The sequence below is a fragment of the Clinocottus analis genome, unplaced genomic scaffold, assembly GCF_023055335.1.
Source record: "Clinocottus analis isolate CAN_PGR_092001 unplaced genomic scaffold, fCliAna1.0.p SCAF_14, whole genome shotgun sequence".
Classification (NCBI taxonomy): domain Eukaryota; kingdom Metazoa; phylum Chordata; class Actinopteri; order Perciformes; family Cottidae; genus Clinocottus; species Clinocottus analis.
The window spans coordinates 179565-206243 of record NW_027175865.1 but is presented as its reverse complement, the minus strand read 5'-3'; the positions used below and the strand labels follow the sequence as shown (position 1 = coordinate 206243).

At 46.4% G+C, this 26679-nt stretch overlaps 1 protein-coding gene across 2 annotated transcripts; it reads right to left on the bottom strand.

The window, feature by feature from the left end:
- Positions 1–126: 126 nt before the first annotated feature.
- LOC137784550 (tenascin-like) lies at positions 127–26609 on the bottom strand. Of its 2 annotated transcripts, XM_068575322.1 has the most exons (20): positions 26587–26609; positions 23661–23947; positions 23273–23330; positions 22955–23170; positions 18736–19731; positions 17079–17194; positions 13056–13206; positions 12263–12532; positions 5706–5828; positions 5477–5620; positions 5082–5201; positions 4836–4985; positions 4298–4428; positions 3500–3626; positions 3224–3375; positions 2859–2955; positions 2338–2493; positions 1367–1530; positions 1000–1133; positions 127–336 (listed from the first exon to the last, which is right to left on the bottom strand). In XM_068575322.1, the coding sequence occupies exons 2-19, from the start codon at positions 23790–23792 to the stop codon at positions 1035–1037; spliced, it is 3402 nt and encodes a 1133-aa protein (XP_068431423.1). In that variant the 5' UTR covers positions 23793–23947; positions 26587–26609; the 3' UTR covers positions 127–336; positions 1000–1034. The 2 variants fall into 2 exon arrangements, with proteins under 2 accessions (XP_068431423.1, XP_068431422.1); XM_068575321.1 differs by having other exon boundaries at positions 127–1133.
- Positions 26610–26679: the final 70 nt, after the last annotated feature.

Genomic DNA, 26679 nt, shown 5'->3' with positions numbered 1-26679 from the left:
TAAAAGAACATGAGAGAGAATGTAAGAGAACATGTAAGAGAACATGAGAGAACATGAGAGAGAACATGAGAGAGAACAATTCATCTTCTGAGTATTTTGTCCAAAACAAAAAGCTGAAACTTTGATTTTCAAACATTTTTATTCAACATAAAAACCAACATGGCGTCCGTGGCGCTGCAGCTTCAGAGCTGCAGCTCCTGGTTTGTCCAGCTGGCGGCGCTGGAGAGCAACAACAGCTGCTGGTTCTGTTTCAGGGTCACAAATAAACTACGGTTCTGTATCTTGATGCTCGTTTCATCTTCGGCTGTTTCATGAACTTTAAATGAAGAATGAAACCTGAAGGCATGAAAATATAAAAACAGTTAAAAACACTGTGTGTACACCTTTAAGAGAGGACGCAGCTTATTGTGACGCTCCGGAATCATAATAACAATAACAATAATAACAATAATTATAATAACTATTCTAACAGATTAAAACAATATGATTCAGTATTATCTACATTTTAGTTTTGACCCCAAAGGAAGCGATTCAAACTCTTTACTTGATGTAAATGTTGAGTTTCTGCTTTTAATCTTTTGTTTTTTATTGTAGAATTTGAAGAAGAGCGTTGTGCTTTTATTGTGAAACTCTTGAAAAGGAACAGGAAGTTGTTCCTGTTTTAAATCCATTTTTATTTTTACAGATTACTGGTGAAATATTTTCGTAAAGAGAACTTTCTACAAGCGTAAAGCACACAGTTACGCTCTGGGGCCGACAGTATGACACACGTGTGTGTGTGTGTGTGTGTGTGTGTGTGTGTGTGTGTGTGTGAGAACTGGCCCTTTAAATATAGTGAAAGAATATACAAGCTGTACAATAACATACAGATAACTGACCTCTAAACAATGAAAGAAATATGTCTTCGTCTCCTCTCCCTTGTGTGTGTGTGTGTGTGTGTGTGTGTGTGTGTGTGTGTGTGTTTGCACATGTATGTACACACTGCTGTCCATCATGCACCATGTGTTCAGTTCAGTTCATCCTCGTCTTCATCTTCATCCTCTGGTGGGAGGACTGAAGGCTGCTGGTCTCATCTTCATCTCAGTGAACGGGATGGAGTACTGAGTTCCCTTCCAGGCGGTCCAGATCACACCCTGAGACACACACACACACACACACACACACACACACACACACACACACAACGTCAGACTGACGGGCAGCTCACTCATAAATAAACGAGACGCTCTTCCTCTTTAAAACATCACGTTTCTGAAACTCATCCTCAGTAAATATATAACTTATTATTGATCAGCCGTCATCGGCTGTTGATTCATGCTCGTCGTCACTAAAGTCTTTTCAAAATAAAGCTCAGCGGTGGCGTCACCTGGTGGTTGGAGTCGGTGCCGTAGGCGCCGTTGAGGTTGGCCTCGTGGCAGTTCTTGTACCACCAGCCGCCGCGGTACGACATGGCGCAGCGCGTGATGAAGGGCGCCAGGTCTCGGTCTCTGGTGGAGAAGATGCGCTCGCTGTGGTAGCTGAGGGAGTCACCTGAGGGGATGGAGACACGTTGAGAGTCCATACGAATGGAGATGTGAAGCCCCGCCCCCCTCTGGTGTCGACCATGGGACTTTATTTTGAAAAACATTGACAGATAAATATGTTTTTTTTAAATTCCATTTTAGTTGTGCCACGATCGACACGAAGGACGTTTGCTGACATAAAAAGATTAAAAGTTTTGCATGAACTACATCTCACACACTCTACGTCACCAACATGGCCGTTAGCTTAGTGGGCTAGCTTAGTGGGCTAACTTAGCTCTGTTTCTGGACCAAATGTTTTAAACAGTTTTACACCAAAATTACTGGACGAACTCAAATAATCTTTGAAATAAAATAAAAACATCATGTGTATCTTATGCCACATTTTTATTGTTTGTCTCACGACGTTGACGACGTATTTTTTCCAAAATAAAGTCGAAAAAAGTATATGAAAAATGTTTTTTGTTAATTTAAACAACTAATTTGCTCACTTTGTGGTTTTGGTTTAGTTTTGTGTGAACCTGCTCAGTGAACTAAATCTCTCCGTTAGCTTCCTAGCTATTTAGCTAGCTAGCTTAGCTATGTTCTACGCACATATGTAACGAGCAAGTAAATCGTAGCTTCTTGCTGAGTTTCGTCTTTCTGATTACGTGATTTTACTTCAAAGGTTTTTTTTTAAACAAAATAAAAAAACGAGCGTTAAATGAACGAGCGTCGTATATTTAATTTACGGCACGTTTGAAGCGGGAACAAAACATGTATTTGTCTCTCGCCGTTGAGCAGCATGTTTTTGGCGGGAGGGGGCGGGGCTTCTCACCCGCGGTGCCGCTGTATCCGCCCACGATCAGCTTGTAGTTCCTCTTCACCAGCTCAAACTTGGAGTATTTGGCGAACACCGCCTCGTCTTTGTCCCGCAGATCCACGCGCAGAATCATCCTGGTCATCGAGGTGAGGTTGTAGAGGCTCTCCAGGCCTGAAGCAGCAACACACGTAAACAACGCACATGTCAACAACACACATGTAAACAATACACAACACACATGTAAACAATACACATGTAGACAATACACATGTAGACAATACACATGTTTGCCCCCCGCTTGTTTTTATTCCCGCTAATTTTTCTCCCGCTAATTTTTTTCCCGCTACTTTTTTTTCCCGCTTCTTTTTCTTCCCGCTTCTTTTTCTTCCCGCTTCTTTTTCCCCCCGCTTATGTTCCCGCCCCCTAGCTTCTTTTTTCCACTTCTTTTTCCTCTGCTTCTTCTTGTTCTCGCTTCTTTTCACTTCCCGAGCGTTGCAGTAAAATGTGCCAACGTTTAAATATCTTTTCTTTCTCACCGAGCCAGAACTCTCCGCTCAGACTACCGAACCCTTTAGTGTAGTCCTTCCAGCCTCTGAAGAAGTCCACCGAGCCGTCCTTCCTCCTCTGGAAGACCTGCAGACACACAAAACTCCTTATCTCCTCAACTCCTCAACTCCTTAACCCCTTAAACCCGTAACTCCTTAACTCCTTAACTCCATTCTGGATTGTTTGATTCAAGGAAAGAGAGGAAATAGTGAGAAACGGCGCCACAATTTAGTGTTATTTAAAACATTATTAACATTATTACTTGTTTTGTGGATTGGATGTATGAAGTACCATGACAATTACATACCTAAATAAAGTAAAACTACATTAAACGTGTACTAGATGTACTTCGTACCGTCCAGCCGCCGCCGTCAGTCTCCATGTCGCAGGAAACCATGATGGACGTCCCGGGTTTCCCCAGAGGGAAGACCTCCAGCTCGCCGGACGTCCGGATGCCGTTCAGCAGCTCCTGGGAGCAGTCGGTGGGGAAGGGGAACCTCAGGGTGCCTGAGGAAGAGGAGGGGCGAGAGAGGGAGGAAGAGGAGGAGGAGGAGCACAAGAGGGCGGGGCGTTAAGCTCTCGGCTGGTCGATCCCCGTTGGCGCCGGCGTGACGCGCTCGAGGTCGCCTACCGGTGGTGAAGTCTGTGGCGATGGCCGCCGAGTCTCCGCCCTCGGCCCGGAGCTGCACCTCGTAGCGGGCCCCAGGGTGCAGGCGGGTCAGCTTGTACTCCGTCACCGAGGCGTCGACCTCCACTTCCTGTTGGAGAGAAAGACTTTCACTCGTCCTTTGGTGTCGTTCGTCTTTGTTGAAGACGTTTGTGTTCGTGATTTCACTTTAACCTCAATGTATCTTTAATACAACATGACATGATATAAAAGCCTATGCTTCATGTGTTAAAGCTGCATTCTCTCTCCTGACCACCAGGGGGCGACTCCTCTGGTTGTATAGAAGTCTATGCTTCATGTGTTAAAGCTGCATTCTCTCTCCTGACCACCAGGGGGCGACTCCTCTGGTTGTATAGAAGTCTATGCTTCATGTGTTAAAGCTGCACTCTCTCTCCTGACCACCAGGGGGCGACTCCTCTGGTTGTATAGAAGTCTATGCTTCATGTGTTAAAGCTGCATTCTCTCTCCTGACCACCAGGGGGCGACTCCTCTGGTTGTATAGAAGTCTATGCTTCATGTGTGAAAGCTGCATTCTCTCTCCTGACCACCAGGGGGCGACTCCTCTGGTTGTATAGAAGTCTATGCTTCATGTGTTAAAGCTGCATTCTCTCTCCTGACCACCAGGGGGCGACTCCTCTGGTTGTATAGAAGTCTATGCTTCATGTGTTAAAGCTGCATTCTCTCTCCTGACCACCAGGGGGCGACTCCTCTGGTTGTATAGAAGTCTATGCTTCATGTGTTAAAGCTGCGTTCTCTTCTCACCTTCACTTCCTGTCCTTCGCTCTGATAGGTCAGTCTGTAGCTGCCGGCGGGATTGGAGGGCAGTTTCCATGACAACAGAGCGGTGCGGGGGGTCACGTCATGAGCCTGAAGGTCACGAGGGCCGCCGGACCCTGGAGAGGAAGAGCGGAGGCTTCAAGGTGTGTGCGTGTGTGTGTGTGTGTGTGTGTGTGTGTGTGTGTGTGTGTGTGTGTGTGTGTGTCTGTGTCTGTGTGCGTGCGTGTGTGTGTGTCTGTGTGCGTGTGTGTGTGTCTGTGTGTGTGTGTGTGTGTGTGTGTGTGTGTGTGTGTGTGTGTGTGTGTGCGTGCGTGTGTGTGTGTCTGTGTGCGTGTGTGTGTGTGTCTGTGTGTGTGTGTGTGTGTGTGTCTGTGTGCGTGTGTGTGTGTGTCTGTGTGCGTGTGTGTGTGTGTCTGTGTGCGTGTGTGTGTGTGTGTGTGTGTGTGTGTCTGTGTGTGTGTGTGTCTGTGTGCGTGTGTGTGTGTGTCTGTGTGCGTGTGTGTGTGTGTGTGTGTGTGAGTACCTCCTCTGGTGGTGAACTGGGTCTCGGTCCCTGAGCTCTCCGTCTCCCCCTGCTGGCTGCTCACGGTCACTGTGTAGGTGGTGGAAGCTTCCAGGCCGCTCAGCTGCTGCTCGGCCTGGTTTCCAGACACGCTGACCTTCACCATGGAGTCTGCAGCAGGAAACAGTCACTCAGGGGGGCTGAGCCTGATGACATCACATCCTGTGCTTCATGACATCACATCCTGAGCTTCATGACATCACTGACCTGTCCCGGCTCCGTAAACGATGACGTACTTATCGACGTTGGCCAGCGCTGGACGCCACAACAACAAGGCCTCAGTGTCAGTGACGTTCACGGCCTGCAGGTCAGTGGGCGGGTCAGGGACTAGAAGAGACATCAAGAGACATAAAGAGACAGAAAGAGACAAAAAAGAGTCATAAAGAGTCATAAAGAGACTTAAAGAGACATAAAGAGACAGAAAGAGACATCAAGAGAGACAGAAAGAGACATAAAGAGACATAAAGAGAGACATAAAAAGACTAAAAGAGACAAAAAAGAGACAGAAAGAGACTTTAAGAGTCATAAAAAGACATAAAGACTCGTAAAGAGACGTAAAGACAGATGACGTCCTCGCTGTCCGGCTCAGGCCGAGGACTCACGCGTCAGGACGAGCTCGCTCTCCGGGTCGCTCTCGTCCAGGCCGAGGACGGAGATGACGCTGACCTCGTAGGACGAGCCGGGAGAGAGCGAGGACAGGGCGAGCGAGGAGTCGCCCGAGCGCACGGACACGGACACGGGCTCTCCTGCACACGCAAGGAGAGGGAGGCTGCTTATACGTATACATATTCATACATACATACACATATAAAGTAAAGATGGAGGCCTCACCCTCCTCCGCGTGGGTGTAGGTGACCTTGAACCCGCTGACGGCGCTCTTGGGTTTGGTCCAGGACACCGTCAGAGAGCTGTCCGTCACCTCGCTGAACACGATGTCGGTCGGCGGCTCCGGGCCTGAACGGTGCGAAGAAAACCATGAGGGAGGAGGACGAAAGCTCCAGAAGGAAGACGCGGAGAAAGGAAAAAGAAACGCTGGACACACGACGAGGAACTGATGAGATGAGAAGGGAGGAAGAGGAGCGATGAAGGTCGGATGGAAGGAGTGAAAACAGAGTGTCCTGTTCGTTTCATCCAGGCGTTAGTCAGTCCCAGTGTATATATGTGCAGTGCAGACATATATACAGTATACAGTCATATACAGTGACAACAGAAGCAGACCACGTCCTGGACAGCAGCGCAGGAGAGAGAGAAGATGTTCAACAGCTGCTCGCTCACACCTGGGAATAAAAGCGTGGCCGGAGAGAAGGTCACATGACAGGAAGGAGGACAAACATTCAGGAGACAGACCTGTGGACAGGTATCCACCTGCTGCTATGTGCTTTCATTACTTTGTTCTTCTCATGTAGGATTAGAGGATTATTCATCCCACTGAATCATTCTGTTATGTACGTTGTAAACATGTGTATCAGTGACTCGCCCTGAGTTTCTCTCAGGACTCCAACGTGAACGGAGAATCAAAAAGGTCCTGATGGATGGAAATGAACGGAGGCGAAACGACGTCATAAATGTTTTAAATCTCGTGCTTTTATCGAAGACGCACTTTGCTTTTGAAGCAGCGATCATAAGACTGGATTAAAGAGGATTATTCTGCACGAGTTGTTAAACTGACCCTTCCCTAAGTCCCGCCCCTCGATCGCAGACCGGCCAATAACAGCGTAGTATCGCCTCCCTCCAACCATCAGTAGACTAATTAGCGTTAGCACCTCTATGCTACGCTAGCTACTAAAGGTGCGCTGCATGTATTTCTATGACTGTAACAGTGAATCAAGAAAGTATAAAGTCTGTAAAAAGTCAAACAAACTGATCTTTCTTCTATATTTGAACCCTGATGAGTTGTTGCTTCAACTTAACCAAGTTGTTTCCTGTAAAGATGGATTTCCCTTTCGGCATATTTTTTTGTAAGATACCAAAGGAACTTTTGTTTGAAAATGTGTTGTTTTGTTTCTTCATTTTGCATCGTCTTCTGTTTTGTGTTTTTTAACCATTTTCGCTGAACTCAATTTATGTTGTTTTTTTCCAAATTGTTGACATTTTTGCCGTTAGCGGCGTTAGCGGCAGCGTGGGTAACAATTCATCGAGCGTCAGCTTTGTAACTCCGTTCATGGCGGCTGAGTCACTGATACACAAGCCGGTCATTCTGTGGGTGAAGTGATGGTTTGACAGGAGGGTGAAGAGGTGGAGACAGAGACCAGCGAGGTCTTACCCGGCTTTGGGTGAGAGCTGAAGGGGAGACAGTGAAGCTGGCTGTTAGCTTACCCTGGATGAGAGAAGACCAGAGCGGCAGAGAATGAACATTGTGTAGTCATGTTGTTACTGTTGAACTCTCATTTGATGTCAACTCAGGTGAACATTTAGCCGTCACGCTAAAGACACGCTGGATGTCGTTCTCAGTTTGTGGCCACAGAAAATCTATTTCTCGTACAAGATGTGAAGGTTGAACATCGTGTTTTTTTAATCTTCTGGAACGATAAAAGTGTTAAACAATCATCAAACAATCATCTCTCATTTTGTGTTTACAGAGAAAGAAAATACTTAAGTAAAGTACTATCCCTTAAATTTATACGACATAAAGTTTGCTTCTTGTTTTTTTTTTCCTTCTGGTAATGAAGACGTTGGTGAATTTCACACATTAGCATGAATCTGTTTTATATTTGGAAACTTACTTATTACATTTCCTTGAAAGTAATTATGACTCAAGATGCATAGAACTTAGAATCAATCAAAGATGAACAAACTGTTTGCAAGCTAGTAAAGTTAGCCAACATGCTGCAGGGCAAATCCCGCTAATGTTGCTAACCTGCAACAAGCTAGCTTGTGCTAACAATGGGACAAACTGTCAATGCAAAACTGAACTGACATCAAATAACCGAGGGTGTGTTTAAGGTTGAGAGAGTGTTGATTATTACAATGGCTGCTAATTCATGAATGTTCATTAAAAAGCTGCAGGATGAAAAACACAAACACAATCACTTGAGTGACATTTTGAACGTCAAGATCCACTGAAAAACAAACAAAACCAGGTTACGTCGTCACCGAACCAGTGATTAAACACGACAAACGCTGAAGTGGAACTGTAAACGGGAGCTTACAGTTTTCAAGAGCACCGCAGCGCTCTTGAAATGAACATGGAGGAAGCATTTAGTGGGTGAGCAAACATTTCCAATCATACCCAACACGAGTGACGATTAGTCAACGATTATTTTTGAGGGGGTTTGAATCAGCACAAGACAGGTAAAGGTGTGAAACGAGCAAGTGTTCTGAAGGAGGACGTCACAACATCGACGGTAATGTTGTACCATTGTGCAGCTGATGGTCCACTGCGACAATGGCGTGTACCTGTACTGATGACGAGCTTGTGCAGCCTGGACAGGAGGCCGGGTCCCTTTCCGAGCAAGGTCACGGTGTACTCGGTCTGAGGAGGAAGACTCCCAAACTGGAAGGAGCGTGCTGAACCAGGAAGAAGAACTTTCTTGAGGGTTTTGTCACTTCCTGGTCCAGGTTTGGCTCTCGTGTTGCTTTGGCTCGTTGGACCTCGCGTTGACGCTTGCTCCGGTACTCTGTTGTCATCCACGCTGAGTCCATTTTCTGATTCTGTTTCTTTGGTCGGATGATGCTGCTTCGCTTCCTCCTCATCGCCAGAGTCTTCTTCTTCTTTCCCGACGTCTCTGCTCGTCACCACAAAGTGTTTGTACTTGTCTTCAGGGGAGTCCCACACGAGCGTGAATCCGTCCGAGGTCCGGTTCGTCACCTCAACGCGGTCCAGAGGTTCCCTCGTGACTCCGGAGGAAGATCCAGCCGATCCCGTCCGAGGTTTGGAGTCGACGCTTTTCGCGGCACCGTTTGTCTTTGCTTCCCCTTTCCGTTTCCTCCCACTGGCGTAGTGTCGGATCTGGGCGTGGCGCTGTGCGGCGGTAGCCCCCGTCGTTGGCCTCGGGGCTTCCCGTCTGGGATCGGAGGAAGTCTGTTTGACGGTCGGTCCACCTTGACTTGGAGCTCCAGTGCTTTTGCCGGGATCGAGTCTCTCGTGGTTGGTTTCAGAGTCAGAGTTTGAATCTGGGCTGTTTGTTGTTTCTTCTCCAGGTTTAGTGTTCTGGACCGGAGCATCGCCTCTCCCTTCTAATTTGTGGATCTGTGGTCTGATGGTTGAATCACGGCCATCCGTTTGAGAATGTGGAACGACCTCTGCAGAGTCTTGTTCTCCCGATCGTCTAACTTGGACTCCTTGGGTAAGCGTGGACTCGTCCTGTGCACCTGGTTGGTTTTCAGGGCTGTTCTCCTTTTCTAATTGTAAAGTTTGACCTCCGTCAGTACTGCTTCCACTTAGCTTTTTGCTTGGAAAAAGCTTCCTCACAGGCCCTTTATGTGGATGTTGAGGTGCTCTCAGGTTTGTACGGGTTTTGTTCTGGAAGCGTCCACCATGCAGCTGCAGCCGACGGAGGTCATCAACCTTGTTAATGGTGCGATGAAAGGAAGACGCGCCACTTCCTCTGAGGGTCCGGTTGAACTCAGTGGAGGACATCCTTGTCCCAATTCTGTCAACATTCTCCACTACAATTCGCCTTGTATCTTCGGTTGGATGAGGTTCTTTGGGAACAGGAGAAGAAGAAGGAGAAGAAGAAGAAGAAGAAGAAGAAGAAGAAGGAGGAGAAGAAGAAGAAAAAGAAGGAGAAGAAGAAGAAGAAGAAGAAGAAGAAGAAGAAGAAGAAGAAGAAGAAGAAGAAGAAGAAGAAGAAGCTGGCAATTCAGACACCTGCTCTTCCTTTGTATTTGGTACAGGATTTAAAGGTCGAGAGGGCGGAGGAAGCACTCTCAAATGTGGACGAGTACGGTTCTGAAGAGCTCTAAAGTTCGGACGACGCAAGAGGAACTCTCCATTTGGAGGAAACCGCCGAACCGGGATTCGACCTCTTTCTACTGGCTTCTTTTTCTGGATTTGTTCACCTCCAGTGGATGTAGTTTGAGTTGCCCCGTCTTCTTCTCCACTCAAACCCCTCACTGGTGCATTCACCTCAATTGAGGAGTCGGGCAGCGAGGCAGATGAAGACGGTGGAGACGATAATTCACTCGTGGTCGCGTGCCTGGCCTCCGACTCTCTTTTAGGAACGGGGTTCAAACGAGGAGTCAAATGGTGAGGAACTCTCAAATTTAGACGGGTTTTGTTAGAAAACAATCCAAAGTTTGGGCGCAGGCGTCGCACATATCCATGTTTTGCAGGTGTGCGTTGGAAAAGAGGTCCTGAGGGCGGCAGTCTTCTGTCCTCTGGGGAACTAACGCCAGTCGCACTATTGCGGTTATCACCATCTGGTTCATTGCTTCTCACAGAGGCTGATTCATCTGCGCTGGAATAGGATGGCGATGGAGTTGATGGTGATAATGACGGTAAGGATGAGGGTGAGGACATTAAACGTGATAGCGAGGATGACGAGGACTCTGCTGCTGATGAAGAGGGAGCTAAAGAGGATGGGGATGATGGCAATGAGGATGATGGTGATGGTTCACCTGTTGGTGATGGAGCTGCATGAAGTGAAGGTGATGATAAAGAGGATGAGGACGATGAGCGCGCTGATGAGGATGAACGTGAGGTCGAGGACCAGGACGAGGAAGGCGACAGCGGCCTCAATCCCTTCAAAATCTGATTCTTTGCAGTTTCTGCATCAACGGGGACATTTGACGGTTTGGACAGATGAACCGAAAAAGTTGTGACGTTCAAACCGTCAAAAGTGTCCGTCAGAAGTCTGAGGAAAGGATCTGGTGAAAGGTCGAGGTCCGTCTCCTCAGACGAGGGTTTCAAGTCGTCCGTTTCAGATGAACCTTGGTCTGAACCCGGCGTCTTCTCCACCAGCGTTGTTCTATCTCCTCTCCCAGCGCTGCTTTTGCCCCGATGGGGTAATCTAACGTGTGTCACTTTGACTTTGTTCACACATTTCTTCTCTTGGCTCCCAGCGGACCCAGTTGGCTCCGAGGACACTGGAGCAGTGTCGTTTCCTTGGCCCACCTCGCCAACATCTGGTTGCTCTTTGGAGCCGGCGGCAACGGTCGGTTCCTCGGAGCTACTTTGTCTGCTTGTGTCTGAATCGGTCCCAGACGTTGGAGCTGGATTCCTGTCAACCCCCAAAGCCTCCACGGCCGGGACTCTCCTCGTCAAAGCTATTGTCCCGTCGCCCATAGTGGGGACACCTGGTTCAGGTTTTTTAGGCACTACCGGTGCCTTCTTCTTCTTCTGCTGCCCCACCGGGGGCCTTGTCAAAGGGCCCGGGCCAAACTGTCTCCACACAGGCACGACTCTGGTTGTGTTTGAACGGAAAGGGCCCGAGTTTGGCTTCCTGTACAACGTAGACCTTTCTGGGAATTTAGGCGCGGTGCCATTCATTCCCATCTTTCTGCTGACCAGGGGTTTGGTTCTTGCAACAGTTCTCGCAATCACAGAGGACGCAGAGTCTTCGTGAGGGCCATCTGCACCTCCCACCGTCGCGTCCTCGCTCCTCCCCTGCTGGTCGGAGACCTCGGCCGAGGGGTTAACCTCTCGCTGTCCGTCGCCGGCGTCTCGTCCAGGCGCTAGCGTCAAAGCCGCCGCGGTAACCCTCGGTAAAGTCTTCCCTAAAGACGTGAAAGGAGTGAACATTTTGATTCAATGTCAAGGCCGTCACATGCGACCGCTGCCGATAATCCAGAAGCTTCTAACGAAAGGAAGAAAAGCAATTTTTAATATTCATTGAGATACTTTTCAGGGAACCTGCTCAACAGTAGTTTGACAGTTATTAGGCAGAAAATAGAGGAAAAAACATCCACGTCGAACCTGCAGGGACAAAATAGAAATGTGATTAATGGTGAACTTGGACAGAGGAAGTCAACATGGTGTCTGCGTGTTGAGAAGGAAACATCACGACGGCGTTTAGGAAACAGCAGTTTCAGGAATATTCTTATTATTTCTGCTCAGTACTGTGTTTTAAATGAATTATAAGCTTTGCTTGTTTATAGATATCTTTCAATCTCAAAATTACATGCACCAAGTTTAAAACTTGTAAACATTTTTTTTGCCCCAAATCACATTAAAAAAAACTAAAACCAACAATGTGTTTGTCTACTTTCTGACTTCCTGTCCGTGGTGCTCAGCTCCGAGCACATAAGCGTGAATATGATCTTCTTATTACTTCTTCACTAACAGAAGGAAATAACGGCGATTAATCCATAAATTGTCAAAGACTCACAGTGGAAACCCCAAACCCCTGAAAAGAGGGTTTTTCCTGACACCGTGTGTGATTTTGAACCTTTTGAGCAGAAGATGGTTCCTCGTGTCAGTAGCTCAGGTGATCGTTGCTCCTACTCACCTGGAGTCACCTGAGTGGTTGCCGGTTTGCTCCAACTCGTTCCCTTCTCGGCCACCAGCGCCACGTCGTACAAACGCCCCGCCTCCAGCTGCCGGATGTGGGCGGAGTCCTGTCCGGCCGGGACCGTCACCTCCTGACTTCTCCCGGCGCCGCCGCTGGGCGTCACCGTCAAGCGGTACCTGTCGATCTCGCCCTGCGACTGCTCCCATTGGACCACCGCCGAGGTGGAGGTCATCTTCACGACGTGCAGGTTAGCCGGACCGGAAATGACTGAAGATGAAGACGAAGAAGAGGGTTTGGGTTTTTTACAGCCTCTACGGCAAATGTCCCGTTTACAGCCTCCATGCAGCTAACAGCTAACTACAGAAAGCTAACAGCTAAGTGATAACAGCTAATTACAGAAAGCTAACAGCTAATTGATAACAAAAAAACATATAACAGATTAAATTGTTTAGGCAGCGTGATGTCAGTTTGGGCGAACTGAGACGTTTTTAGGTTTCCCAGAATGCACTTGGAAGATTCCTCCCGACCGAGGCTTGACATAACAAAATGGCCGCCGTGCGAGATGAATTATGCGCCATGAAACACGGCCTCAGTAGTGAAGTAGTAAAAAACTAATTAATGACATATAATAATGAAGATATTGACCGATAATGATTTTTTTTTTTAAAAACGTTAAACTAATATCAGCAAACAGGAAAACTTTATGATGTTCTCTCCGGGTCATTACAGCGTTTAATCTGGTGGTCAAGTATCAGAAAGTAAAGGAGGACGAATAAAAATGGCCGCTCACGGGTCCTGAACTCGGCGGTGCTCGCCGCTCCCTTCCGGCCGCCGGCGTCTCCGGTGACGCTGACGCTGTAATCCTGACCGGCTGCCAGGCCCGTCTGGGTGAAGCTGCTCCGCCCGCCCTCCACCTGCACGCTGAGCTGCTCGCGCTCCTTCTGCAGGACAGCACCGGGAGGGAGGAGGAAATATACACATATATATATATATATATATATATATATATATATATATATATATATATATATTCATCACAAAACATCCGCTATGCAATAATAGGAAACAGAAGAATGAATAAAACGTTAAAAACAATATAAACCTAAATAAATAAGTACAATATAAAGACACAGTGAAGTTACTTGGTTCCCCTAAAAAAACAAATAAATACATTTCAATAACAAAAACACATATCTTCTGTTTTAAACTGTGAATATGTAAATGAACGTGTTTGTTTAAACCTCTTTGATTTTTTGCTTCTTTTACTAATTGTATTATTTTATTATTATTAAATGAACCGCAGTATAATAAATATATATTTAGTCAATCTTTAAATATAAAACATTCAAGTTATCTAGATTATTATATCTGTGCATTTCCTGAGTGACCAGTAATAACTTACATTTAATAAATCATGAGACTCACAGAGGATGTGATTAAAGCTGCAGCACCGCGAGCGACCAGCAGAGGGAGCCGCAGGGCTCCTCCTGTTTCCACTGATCGATTATTGATTATAGATGATTGATTCTGTCTTTTCGTTGTTCCCAACACTGGGAGCGCTGGTGTTACTGGTGAATGGACACTGGTGTTACTGGTGAGTGGACACTGGTGTTACTGGTGAATGGACACTGGTGTTACTGGTGAATGGACACTGGTGTTACTGGTGAATGGACACTGGTGTTACTGGTGAATGGACACTGGTGTTACTGGTGAGTGGACACTAGTGTTACTGGTGAATGGACACTGGTGTTACTGGTGAATGGACACTGGGCGCACAGCTGCTGCTCTCTGAGGTCGCTTCATGTAAATGAGGATGAGGTCATAAAACTGAAGCTGCACATTAATGAAGATGAAAACAAGTGAAGGCTCTGTGCTGCGGGGCGTTCAGGGACCGCGGGACTTCCTGTACACCAGAGGGTCGAACTGGGAATTTGAGGGATTCACGTTTATGAAGCTAATATGTTGAAATAAATATATATATATATAAATATATATATATATATATATATATATATATATATATATATATATATATATATATATATATATATATATATATATATATATATATATTGGTAGTTGAATAATGTCGAAATAATTTTGTGTTCTTAGAAAGAAAAAAGAAATTTAAAGACGTAATAAACAAAATAAATCAGGAAATTTGACTTACAGCCCTTTAAATACTGAAGAAGAAGAAGAAGAAGAAGAAGAAGAAAAAGAAGCAGAATGTTGTTTATCTGTTGGTAAACATCTCTCTATTCTTCCTGTTGACACTCTGATCTCAGGTCAGCTGTTGTTGTTGTTGATCTGTTGGTGAGGTAAACATCTCTCTCTCTCTCTCTCTCTCTCTCTCTCTCTCTCTCTCTCTCTCTCTCTCTCTCTCTCTCTCTCTCTCTCTCTCTCTCACAGCTGTGGTCGGCGATGACGTCGTCCTCTGGCAGCCGCCATGTTTTTAAGTGTTTGCTTGTTTCCGGGGCAACATCTAAGTCTCTGCAGGACGTTTGTATTTTTTTGTTTTCTTCTTTTTTTTTTAACTTTTCTTTGTGTTTTAAACTCTGAACTCGAGTCCTGATGATCTGATCCTTCATGAGGAGAACATCCTCCATGAGGAGAACATCCTTCATGAGGAGAACATCCTCCATGAGGAGAACATCCTCCATGAGGAGAACATCCTTCATGAGGAGAACATCCTCCATGAGGAGAACATCCTTCATGAGGAGAACATCCTTCATGAGGAGAACATCCTCCATGAGGAGAACATCCTTCATGAGGAGAACATCCTCCATGAGGAGAACATCCTCCATGAGGAGAACATCCTTCATGAGGAGAACATCCTCCATGAGGAGAACATCCTTCATCCTCCATGAGGAGAACATCCTCCATCCGTCATGAGGAGAACATCCTCCATGAGGAGAACATCCTCCATGAGGAGCACATCCTTCATGAGGAGAACATCCTCCATGAGGAGAACATCCTTCATGAGGAGAACATCCTTCATCCTCCATGAGGAGAACATCCTCCATGAGGAGAACATCCTTCATGAGGAGAACATCCTCCATGAGGAGAACATCCTTCATGAGGAGAACATCCTCCATGAGGAGCACATCCTTCATGAGGAGAACATCCTCCATGAGGAGAACATCCTTCATGAGGAGAACATCCTTCATCCTCCATGAGGAGAACATCCTCCATGAGGAGAACATCCTTCATGAGGAGAACATCCTCCATGAGGAGAACATCCTTCATGAGGAGAACATCCTTCATCCTCCATGAGGAGAACATCCTCCATGAGGAGAACATCCTTCATCCTCCATGAGGAGAACATCCTCCATGAGGAGAACATCCTCCATGAGGAGAACATCCTCCATGAGGAGAACGTGTTCAGCATCATCAGGTAACAACAGTTCACTTCTGTCTCTGGTCTGAACGTCAACGTGTGAGAAGAAGCTGCTGGTTCACATAACGAGGCTTCAGCTTTGTGTCACGACTCTTTGTGTGTTTCATGATTACGAGTTTTTGTGTCGACTTTTTTTTGCCATAAATATGACTTTTGTCATGACTTTTTGTGTGTTTGATAATAACAACTTTTTTGTTGATTTTTTTTTGTGTTTCATAATTAGACTTTTTTGTTGACTTTTTTAAACTTGTCTTTCTGACCCAAACATCAGGAGCTCCTCCTCCAGGCCTGTGTGTGGTGTTGTATGATGGTATTGTTGTGTGACAGCATCATGTTGTGTGTATGGTGTTGTGTGTTTCAGGACGTTTCTGGTCGTTCCAGGTGACGCTCAACAGTTTCAGTGTCTGCAGACCTGGTCGTCATATTTTGTTCCTCCTAGAGGAGAAGTGTGTCCTCCCGTGCGAGCAGAGTGCTGACGTCCAGCCCGCTGCTGGTCGTCTTGGTGCTGCGCCTCCAGTCAACAAATACATCTGCTGTCTGCATCACATCCAGAACATTCCTGTGTTGTTGGGCCTCGTGCGGCCTGTTTGTGTGTCGGTTGTTGAGCAGTGTGAAGTGTGAGTCTTTCCTGCTATAACTCTTCCTATAAAGTCTGGTGAAGGTGATGGAGGAGGACTCTTACCTAGTGAAGGTGATGGAGGAGGACTCTTACCTAGTGAAGGTGATGGAGGAGGACTCTTACCTAGTGAAGGTGATGGAGGACTCTTACCTAGTGAAGGTGATGGAGGAGGACTCTTACCTAGTGAAGGTGATGGAGGAGGACTCTTACCTAGTGAAGGTGATGGAGGAGGACTCTTACCTAGTGAAGGTGATGGAGGAGGACTCTTACCTAGTGAAGGTGATGGAGTAGGACTCTTACCTAGTGAAGGTGATGGAGTAGGACTCTTACCTAGTGAAGGTGATGGAGTAGGACTCTTACCTAGTGAAGGTGATGGAGGACTCTTACCTAGTGAAGGTGATGGAGTAGGACTCTTACCTAGTGAAGGTGATGGAGTAGGACTCTTACCTAGTGAAGGTGATGGAGGACTCTTACCTAGTGAAGGTGATGGAGTAGGACTCTTACCTAGTGAAGGTGATGGAGTAGGACTCTTACCTGGCTGGTGAAGGTGATGGAGGACTCTTACCTAGTGAAGGTGATGGAGTAGGACTCTTACCTAGTGAAGGTAATGGAGGACTCTTACCTAGTGAAGGTGATGGAGGACTCTTACCTAGTGAAGGTGATGGAGTAGGACTCTTACCTAGTGAAGGTGATGGAGTAGGACTCTTACCTGGCTGGTGAAGGTGATGGAGGACTCTTACCTAGTGAAGGTGATGGAGGACTCTTACCTAGTGAAGGTGATGGAGGAGGACTCTTACCTGGCTGGTGAAGGTGATGGAGTAGGACTCGTACTGGACTTGAGGTGGAGTCCAGTGCAGAGTGACGGAGGTCTCTGTGATGTCTCTGGTGCTCAGCTGGGAAACCCCCGACATCGCTGTGAGTCAGAAGCTGTGTTACTTATTTATTTATTTATTTTATTTTATTTTTATATATATATATATATATATATATATATATATATATATATATATATATATATATATATATATATATTTTGAATTCCTTTTATATATATATATATATATATATATATATATATGTATATATATATGTATATGTATATATATATTTATATATATATATATATATATATATATATATATATATATGTATATATATTAATTCATTAAAAATATATAATTATTTATAATTATTTATATAGCATTTAATTTGGTATTTTTATTTGTATTATTATTATAATGTAGAAAAAAATGAAAACTGTCTTTCTATTTATTCAATCATTATGTATTATTGTTATTTTTACAATAATTCCTGCAACAATTTCCACCTCCTGTCTGAAGGACCGTTGAGTCTTAAACGCTGATATTTTCCACTAAAACGTGGCAGAATGCAAAACTCCATTTCCCTCTCTGCCATTGGCTGGAGCCGCTCCATCCTCGCGCTCTCATTGGCTGATCACTGTGCAGAGAATTCAAATAAATCTAAGTCTTTTTCTTCCTCCTGAGTCGTGTGAAACACGTCTTCCTCCCTCGCGTCTCGTTTTCTCTCTGAAGGACGAAGTGGAACAAATGAAAAGACGAGTTTCTTTTACTGCTGAAACGATTTTATCAGCGTTTGGCATCAAATCGTCAGCCGACTGGAACCAGAACCAGGACACAGACCCGATGCTGGAACTCTAGATGAAGATGTTTTAGTCATTAAGGGTTTTGATCCAGACCAGATTCAGGGTTTAGGAGCTGAGACCAAACCAGAGCCAAAAGAAGAGTGAGACCATAGAGGACCAGGACTACACTGAGACTATAGAGGACCAGGACTACACTGAGACCATAGAGGACCAGGACTACACTGAGACTATAGAGGACCAGGACTACACTGAGACTATAGAGGACCAGGACTACACTGAGACTATAGAGGACCAGGACTACACTGAGACCATAGAGGACCAGGACTACACTGAGACCATAGAGGACCAGGACTACACTGAGACTATAGAGGACCAGGACTACACTGAGACTATAGAGGACCAGGACTACACTGAGACCATAGAGGACCAGGACTACACTGAGACCATAGAGGACCAGGACTACACTGAGACCATAGAGGACCAGGACTACACTGAGACCATAGAGGACCAGGACTACACTGAGACCATAGAGGACCAGACTACACTGAGACCATAGAGGACCAGGACTACACTGAGACCATAGAGGACCAGGACTACACTGAGACTATAGAGGACCAGGACTACACTGAGACCATAGAGGACCAGGACTACACTGAGACCATAGAGGACCAGGACTACACTGAGACCATAGAGGACCAGGACTACACTGAGACCATAGAGGACCAGGACGACACTGAGACTTAGAATATAAGTCACCTCACGAGTTTGCATATTTTGGAACAAGTGCTGTAGCGCGACCTTCATTCGTGGTTCTGTTGGGTTCGACTCACCGGTGTCACAGTTGGGTCCGCTCATGCCGTCCTCGCACCGGCTGCAGTCCGGTCCGCTGAACCCTCGGCGGCAGACGCACCTCCCCTTGACGCACCGGCCCTTCCCGCCGCAGTTCCCGGGGCAGCCTCTGGCGCCGCAGTCCGGCCCGGCGAAGCCGACGTCGCAGACGCACTTCCCGTTCACGCACTTCCCGCGGCCGCCGCAGTTCCCGGGGCAAGCTTTTCCGCCGCAGTCGGGTCCAGCGAACCCGTCGTCGCAGACGCACTCTCCGTCCACGCAGCGCCCCCTGCTGCTGCAGTCCCCCGGGCAGGACTTGTCGGCGCAGTCGTCTCCGGCGAAGCCGTCGTCGCAGACGCATCTCCCGTTCAAGCACCGGCCGCGGTCGTTGCAGTTACCAGGACAGGCCTTTTTGGAGCAGTCCGGTCCTGCGGATCCGGGATCGCACTCGCACTTCCCGTCCACGCAGCGCCCCCTGCTGCTGCAGTCCCCCGGGCAGGATTTGTCGCTGCAGCCGACTCCGGTGAACCCGTCGTCGCAGACGCATTTACCATTCACGCACCGGCCGCGGTCGTTGCAGTTACCAGGACAGGCCTTTTTGGAGCAGTCCGGTCCTGCGGATCCGGGATCACACTGGCACTTCCCGTCCACGCAGCGCCCCCTGCTGCTGCAGTCCCCCGGGCAGCGCGCCTGAGAGCAGTCTGCGCCGGCGAAGCCGCCGTTGCACACGCATCTGCCATTCACGCACCGGCCGCGGTCGGCGCAGTTGTTCGGACACGTCGTCTTGGAGCAGTCCGGCCCGGCGAACCCGGGGTCGCACTCGCAGCTCCCGCCCACGCAGCGGCCGTTGTCGTTGCAGTTTCCGGGACAGTCGGACTCGGCGCAGGCCGGCCCGTGGAACCCGGGGAAGCAGACGCAGCGGCCGGCCTCGCAGCGGCCCTGATCGCTGCACTCGTTGGGACACTCGCCCACCTCCGGCTTCATGGAGCAGCCGGCGCCTGGAGCAAAGAGACGGAGGACACGAAGAGGAAGGTTCATGCAGGAGTTTACATGGCCGCTGATCTCTGACTTACTTCAGGGGTCTCAAACGCATTTTAGTTAAGGGGCCAAAAGTAATGTTTTTGACAACAGATTAAAGACTTCTTCTAAAGTTCTTGTCTGTGTTTACAAGAAGTCATGACTCTGTTTCTGAGTCTGGTTTGTTGTGAAGTGTCAACAATCCAAAGCAACACCGTAAACCACGTCAGTGTGTTCCTGAACGAGCATCTTGCCGCCGTGTGCTTTAGTCCTGAAACGAGAAACTTCCTCGTCTTCGTCGTTCTCAGTGAGTTCCTTCAGGAGGCTGAAGATCCTCATTAGACGGCAACTCGCTTCACTTTCTCTCATTTGAGGGAAGCTGCACTGGACGGGGATGAGAGACGGACTGAGATCACACTGGGCAGCGAGCACAGGATGCACACACACACACACACACACACACACACACACACACACACACACACACGTAGCTCATGCTCCGAGCTCTGCCAGTTTATAATGGGATCATTATGACGCAGGACGTGAGTGATGAACTGAGTCAAACATAAATCCGCCAAAAGTAATTGAACTGACAGAACAGTCACAAGCAGAAAGGTTCAAGCACCAAGTAGGTAATTAAAATGATTATGATTCATAGTTTCACTGGTGAAGGACCAGGCCAACGAGTCAGGAGGCCTTACTGCCCAAATGTCTCTCCAAGAGACGCAAGAGACTCAAGATGACCACAGAGAGACACAAAACAACCACAAAGAGACACTAACCAACCACAAAGAGACACAAAACCACCACAAAGAGACACAAAACAACCACAAAGAGACACTAACCAACCACAAAGAGACACAAAACAACCACAGAGAGACACAAAACCACCACAAAGAGACACAAAACAACCACAAAGAGACACAAAACCACCACAAAGAGACACAAAACCACCACAAAGAGACACAAAACAACCACAAAGAGACACAAAACCACCACAGAGAGACACAAAACCACCACAAAGAGACACAAAACAACCACAGAGAGACACAAAACCACCACAAAGAGACACAAAACAACCACAAAGAGACACAAAACCACCACAAAGAGACACAAAACAACCACAAAGAGACACAAAACCACCACAAAGAGACACAAAACAACCACAAAGAGACACAAAACCACCACAAAGAGACACAAAACAACCACGGGCGTCTCAAAATCGGAACATGATTTATTTTGCAAATCAATGTTTTTCCTCTTTGATGATATTGGTTGCAGCTCCACGTTTGTTGCATTTGATCATCGTGAGGTTGTGTTGATGTTTTCAGTCTGCTGGTGTCGGCCGGAGGGTTTGAGCTCGCTGCTCTTTCTCTCTTCAACTTTTGTTTCTGTTGTTGATTTTATTTTGTTTTTTATGTTTACGTCTATTTTTAAAAGAATCTGAATACGTGATTACAGTTTTTCATCTGTCGCCTGCAGCCGCGAGGTCATACTTCAATGTGTGTGTGTGTGTGTGTGTGTGTGTGTGTGTGTGTGTGTGTGTGTGTGTGTGTGTGTGTTTATGTGACTGAATCTGACAAATAGAGTTTTCAGAAGGAGACGATGACAAACCCGTGGACGGTGAGTCAGAGCCGACATTCATTACATTCGTTTCATCGGTCATTGTTCTGCTTCCTGTCGATACAAAATGTCTTAAAGGGCCAGCGCAGCATGTCGTTTATTCACTTCCTGTTTCCCATCCTTGTGACGTATTATCATTGTTCTTATTATAAGATAGTATTTTATTCTTTAGCTCCACTTGTAGGCTAAACTTACATCTTAGATGACTGGATCATTTTCATGGTAAAATCTCCGACCTTGTTTTCTGCGTCGTCTTAAACTAAATGTTCTAAACGTCGTCATTGATGACGACGCACACGCGCAAATGCAGTCAACGTGAACATTAGAGTAGATGAAAACGTTTAAAATGCTAATGGATATTCTGAGTTCTGCAGCGTCTCTTTCAAAGGTTCTCAAGCTGATTCGTTGTGTTTTTTCAACAAAATTTCCAGTTGAACTATTTAAAAGTCGTCTCGATGCTTCACTCAGAACCACAAATGTCCGCCACATGGTGGCGCCAGAGGGAAGGCCAGAGGAGGAATTAGAAGAAGAAGAAAGTCAGTTTAAACCTTTCCGTCTGGTTCCAACCGACTTCAAGAAGATGGAAATGTTTCAGCGAACACGGAGGAGAGCCGTGTTTACAGGACATGTTGCTGTAAACAAACGCTGAAGAAACAACACAACAACACAAACAGATGTGTGAACAACGATAACACCGGTGTGTGACGTTTATCCCAAGGTCATGGAGAGAGGATGTGTTGGTCTTTGTTAACTTTGAGTAAAACTCTTCATGGGTTCAACATTTTAAATGAAGGCATGTCCACCATCTTGTTTTCAAAGGGACTAATATTTATTATTAATTAGGTTTTACTGTTAAAGTGAGAACATGTTTTTTATTTATTTATTTTCGGGTGGATCTGTGGACGGCCCCCTGAGGGGCCGCAGACCTCAGTTTGACCCTCACTGGTCCAGACGGCGTCTCCTGCTGTTTCACTTGAGGGATTTATGTCTTTTCTTCTCTCCCGCGTGGTTTCAGAGATGAGCTCAGTGAGAAAAGCTCGACGTCAACTGAACACGACGCTCTGGACGGTTCAAACAGGAAACATCAAAACTAAAATTACGACTTTAAATCTGTAAAAACACATTGTTTTTGACACTCAGAGGCCGTAAATATCTTTCTGCTGATGTGAAGTGTTTCTCATTCCTACATCCAGCAGTTTGACAGGAGTGTTTGTGTCCACTGATGAACGTTTCGTTTGGTCTCTTTTTGCTCCTTCTTTGGTCTCCACCGGAAACAACGAAGACTTATCCTGATAAAGAAGCTCGAGTATTTTCATTGTCGTCCCTTTTAACTTCTGCTGACTGAATTAATGACCGATTAGCTGTTTTTACAGATTTAGCAGCTAGTTAGCTAGCTAGCACGCTAACTCCACCGTGATGTCATGCTACAGTTACACCAGTAGAGGGCAGTCGCTGTGCCTCTTTACAGTTTAATATGTAGAATTGAAGTACTTTCCATGTTCAGCTCAGGACCTGAATCCAGCAACACCACTGATTACCCATGAGCCTCAGTGTCCAGCTGGGTGTGTTCGTTTGCTGTACCTTTGCTCTCCTTGGAGGAGCAGCAGCCTCCTTCAGCTCCTCCACATTTCTCCCGGAGCGTCGACACCTCCCTCTCCAGGCGCTCCAGGCGCTCCCGCAGGGCCGCGAGGTCCGGCCCGCATCCGCAAGACCCGGAGCCCGCCGGCGCCGACGGGACCAGTCTGATCCGATGGGTCAGGACCAGAGGGGAGCCGGGGGTCAGGTCAATTTCTGTCTCTGAGAGGAACCGGGCCGGACGGGGAGAACGTTAGAGGTTCTGTCTCCTGACAGGAATATTACGATAATAATACATAAAGACATGAAGAACAAGGAGTTTACCTCTCTGGCCGCCATCAGAGGAGTCTCTCTGAGCAGCCCAGTCCTCAGAGACCAGAACCTGCAACACCACGGTTCAATTTAGAAAATTGAACATTTGGAAAAGTTGAACATTTTCAACATTTTTCAAAATTTTAAAATTAAAAATTGTATTTGCAAGATGTACAACATTTTAAACATTTTGTGAATTTAAAGAATTACAATACAAACAAATAAGAATTAAAAAATATATATGTTTTAGATTAAAATTAATTTAAAATAATAATAAATAAATAATAAATAAAATAAATACACATATATTAAAAACATATAAAACATTACGTTGAATGAGAAATTGAAATTGAAATAAATGAAATGATATCACACCATTAAAGGCTCCACACGGCCTCACCTTGATGGAGTCCTGCTGGGCGTCGCCCGGGGTCGTTTGACCTCTGACCTGCAGCTGCTTGTAGGTTGATGGCGTCTGGAGGGCCGGAGCGGCCTGCATGAGGAAGAGGAGGAGGACGAGGGAGGGAAACATCTCCGGTCAGACCAGGAAGCAGCTTCTTCCTCTGGTTGGACTTGAGCTGATGGAAGCAGTTTGTTTGTTTTGAAGCCGATTGTTTTCAAACCAGCAACAGGAAGTAGATGAAGCAGATCTCCGTCAGTCAGACCTCAGAGGTTTGTTCTCTCGTCCTGGAAGACAGAAGCACACGTTTGAATCCACCCGAACGTTTGACTTCAGCCGCAATCAGCAGACAAAGAGTCCACTAGCCGTTAGCCGCTAGCCAATATCCGCTAGCCAATAGCCGCTAGCCACTTGCAGCGCGTCGGCTCATAAACAACACCGAGCCGACAAACGCTAGTTTAGTTTAGTTTAGTTTAGTTTAGTTTAGTTTAGTTCACACTTCTTATGTTTACTTGAGTTAAATCAATGTTTTTATATTCATATTTTTTTTTGTGCTGTTTTTTTGTTGTATTTTTTGACAAACTGTCAACAAGAGTTTCTTTTGCTTCTAATGAAGTTTGATCTTGATTTTATTGTTAAACTTTATTTCTGAAACACATGTAGTGTCCAAAGGAAATGAATTATTTCTGACGAGGTTTTCCTGCTGCAGACTTCAGTAGCCGAGCAAAACCTACAAATATGAGCCGAGCCTCAATGATGTCATGACGTTTCCCCGAGGGTTCGATACCCGGAGCCGCTCTGATGCTTTCATGCTGCTGCTGCTTCCAGCTCACATCCAACAGTTTTAACAACTTAAACCCAAAGAGATCTGCAGACTTTACATCTCTTTAAAGGACCGACGCCCTCTAGTGGCCAGGTTTCAGATCGCAACCAACTGAAAACTCGTATTTTATATCATTCTGAATTTCTACAGGAAAGAACAAAGAACACGTTGCGTTCGGGATTCGTAAAAAGATGTAATTTCCCTTATTTTTTAATCGTTCTTGTTAAAAGTTAGAATGTTAATTATTCACACATTTCATTCTTCTGTCTTGAAAATGTCTTGAAAATCATATTCTGTAAAATCAAAAGAGCGCTTTCACGTCACTGTTGTGAATTACGTGAACAATGGAAGTAATTCCACAAAAATAATATCGTAAAAATGTTTTTAAAAATATCAAACAAAATACGAGAAACACCGTTTGAGACACAGGATGGAGGTTTCCTCCCTCGAGGATCAATTTTCAACGTTTTTAATATCGACTTATAATTAGTTTCTTTCAGTCCTCTGAGCGGCTTGAAGTGCCTGACAAGAAGAAACTGAAGCGGGTGAAGCGAGTGAAGCGGGTGAAGCGGGTGAAGCGAGTGAAGCAAGTGAAGCGGGTGAAGCGAGTGAAGCGGGTGAAGCGGGTGAAGCGGGTGATGCAGGTGAAGCGGGTGAAGCGGGTGAAGCGAGTGAAGCGGGTGAAGCGGGTGACGCAGGTGAAGCAGGTGAAGCGGGTGAAGCGGGTGAAGCAAGTGAAGCGAGTGAAGCGAGTGAAGCGGGTGAAGCGAGTGAAGCGGGTGAAGCGGGTGATGCAGGTGAAGCAAGTGAAGCGGGTGAAGCGGGTGAAGCGGGTGAAGCAAGTGAAGCGAGTGAAGCGGGTGAAGCGGGTGAAGCGGGTGAAGCGAGTGAAGCGGGTGAAGCGGGTGAAGCGAGTGAAGCGGGTGAAGCGGGTGAAGCGAGTGAAGCGGGTGAAGCGGGTGAAGCGGGTGATGCAGGTGAAGCAAGTGAAGCGGGTGAAGCGAGTGAAGCGGGTGAAGCGGGTGAAGCGAGTGAAGCGAGTGAAGCGGGTGAAGCGAGTGAAGCAGGTGAAGCAGGTGAAGCGGGTGAGACGAGTGAAGCAAGTGAAGCGAGTGAAGCGGGTGAAGCGGGTGAAGCGGGTGATGCAGGTGAAGCGGGTGAAGCGAGTGAAGCGGGTGAAGCGGGTGAAGCGGGTGAAGCGGGTGAAGCAGGTGAAGCGGGTGAAGCGAGTGAAGCGGGTGAAGCGGGTGAAGCGGGTGAAGCGGCTCGGCCTCTGAGGCAGTAAATACCTGCAGCTGCTTCAGGACCAGACGCCTGATGAGCTGCACTCATGCAGGAGGAGAGAATACAAATATTGAAAGAACCTCATGGTTCCTGGATCAAAACACGACGACAGGAAAAAGTGACTTTTTGAGCTCGTTGATGATTCATTATTATTGATGATGATGATTCATGCTGTTATTGTGATGACGAGTACGAATGAGTCATGAAAATAAACCACCCATCGTGTCCCGAGTGACATGAAGCAGAGACTTCTATACAACCAGAGGACTTCTATACAACCAGAGAAGTCTCAACCAGCAGTGCAAAGATGATCAATATAATATCTCATAACTGCAGATACATGTTCCTGCTTCCACTCGTTGATGTGTAGAGGATGAAGATGAAGAAGATCAAACCACCTGACAGCTTCTAAACATCCTCATCTTCACTTTTGTTCTGGAGAGAAAAAACTTTGTTTTATGAACGGCAGAATTCATCGTCTGCTTCTGTCCTGATATGGATCAGAAATAATCTCATAAAGCAACTTTCATACCGAGGATTACAAACATAGAAACAAAAAGATTATCAGACGACAAGAACGTTTATTTTTATGACTCATTCTAAAGTTTCTTAAAGTGTTTAATATGCAGAATATTAAACACATCGTTCAGCTTCTCCTCACGTTGAAATCATGGATTTTTTTTGTGCCAATTCATTTTTAATCAATTTGTGATTGTAATGAATATTTATTTATTCATATTAATGTCGCATCCATAATATCAACAGAAGCCATTTTTCAAATATTAATGAACCGCTGAGAGAAAGTTAGAAGCATCTTACCTGCTGCGAGCTGACGGTCTCTCTGAGACGCTCAGTGACGGGGATGGAGAGAGAGAGAGAGAGAGAGAGAGAGAGAGAGAGAGAGAGAGAGTG

Excerpts from the sequence above, each read along its gene's own strand:
- LOC137784550 (XM_068575321.1), bottom strand. The coding sequence starts at position 23,792 with ATGTTTCCCTCCCTCGTCCTCCTCCTCTTCCTCATGCAGGCCGCTCCG. Across the intron at positions 17,195-18,735 it reads CGGACCCAACTGTGACACCG|CGATGTCGGGGGTTTCCCAG; the intron begins GTGAGTCGAACC and ends TCTGACTCACAG. Across the intron at positions 2,956-3,223 it reads CTGACGGCGGCGGCTGGACG|GTCTTCCAGAGGAGGAAGGA; the intron begins GTACGAAGTACA and ends GTGTGTCTGCAG.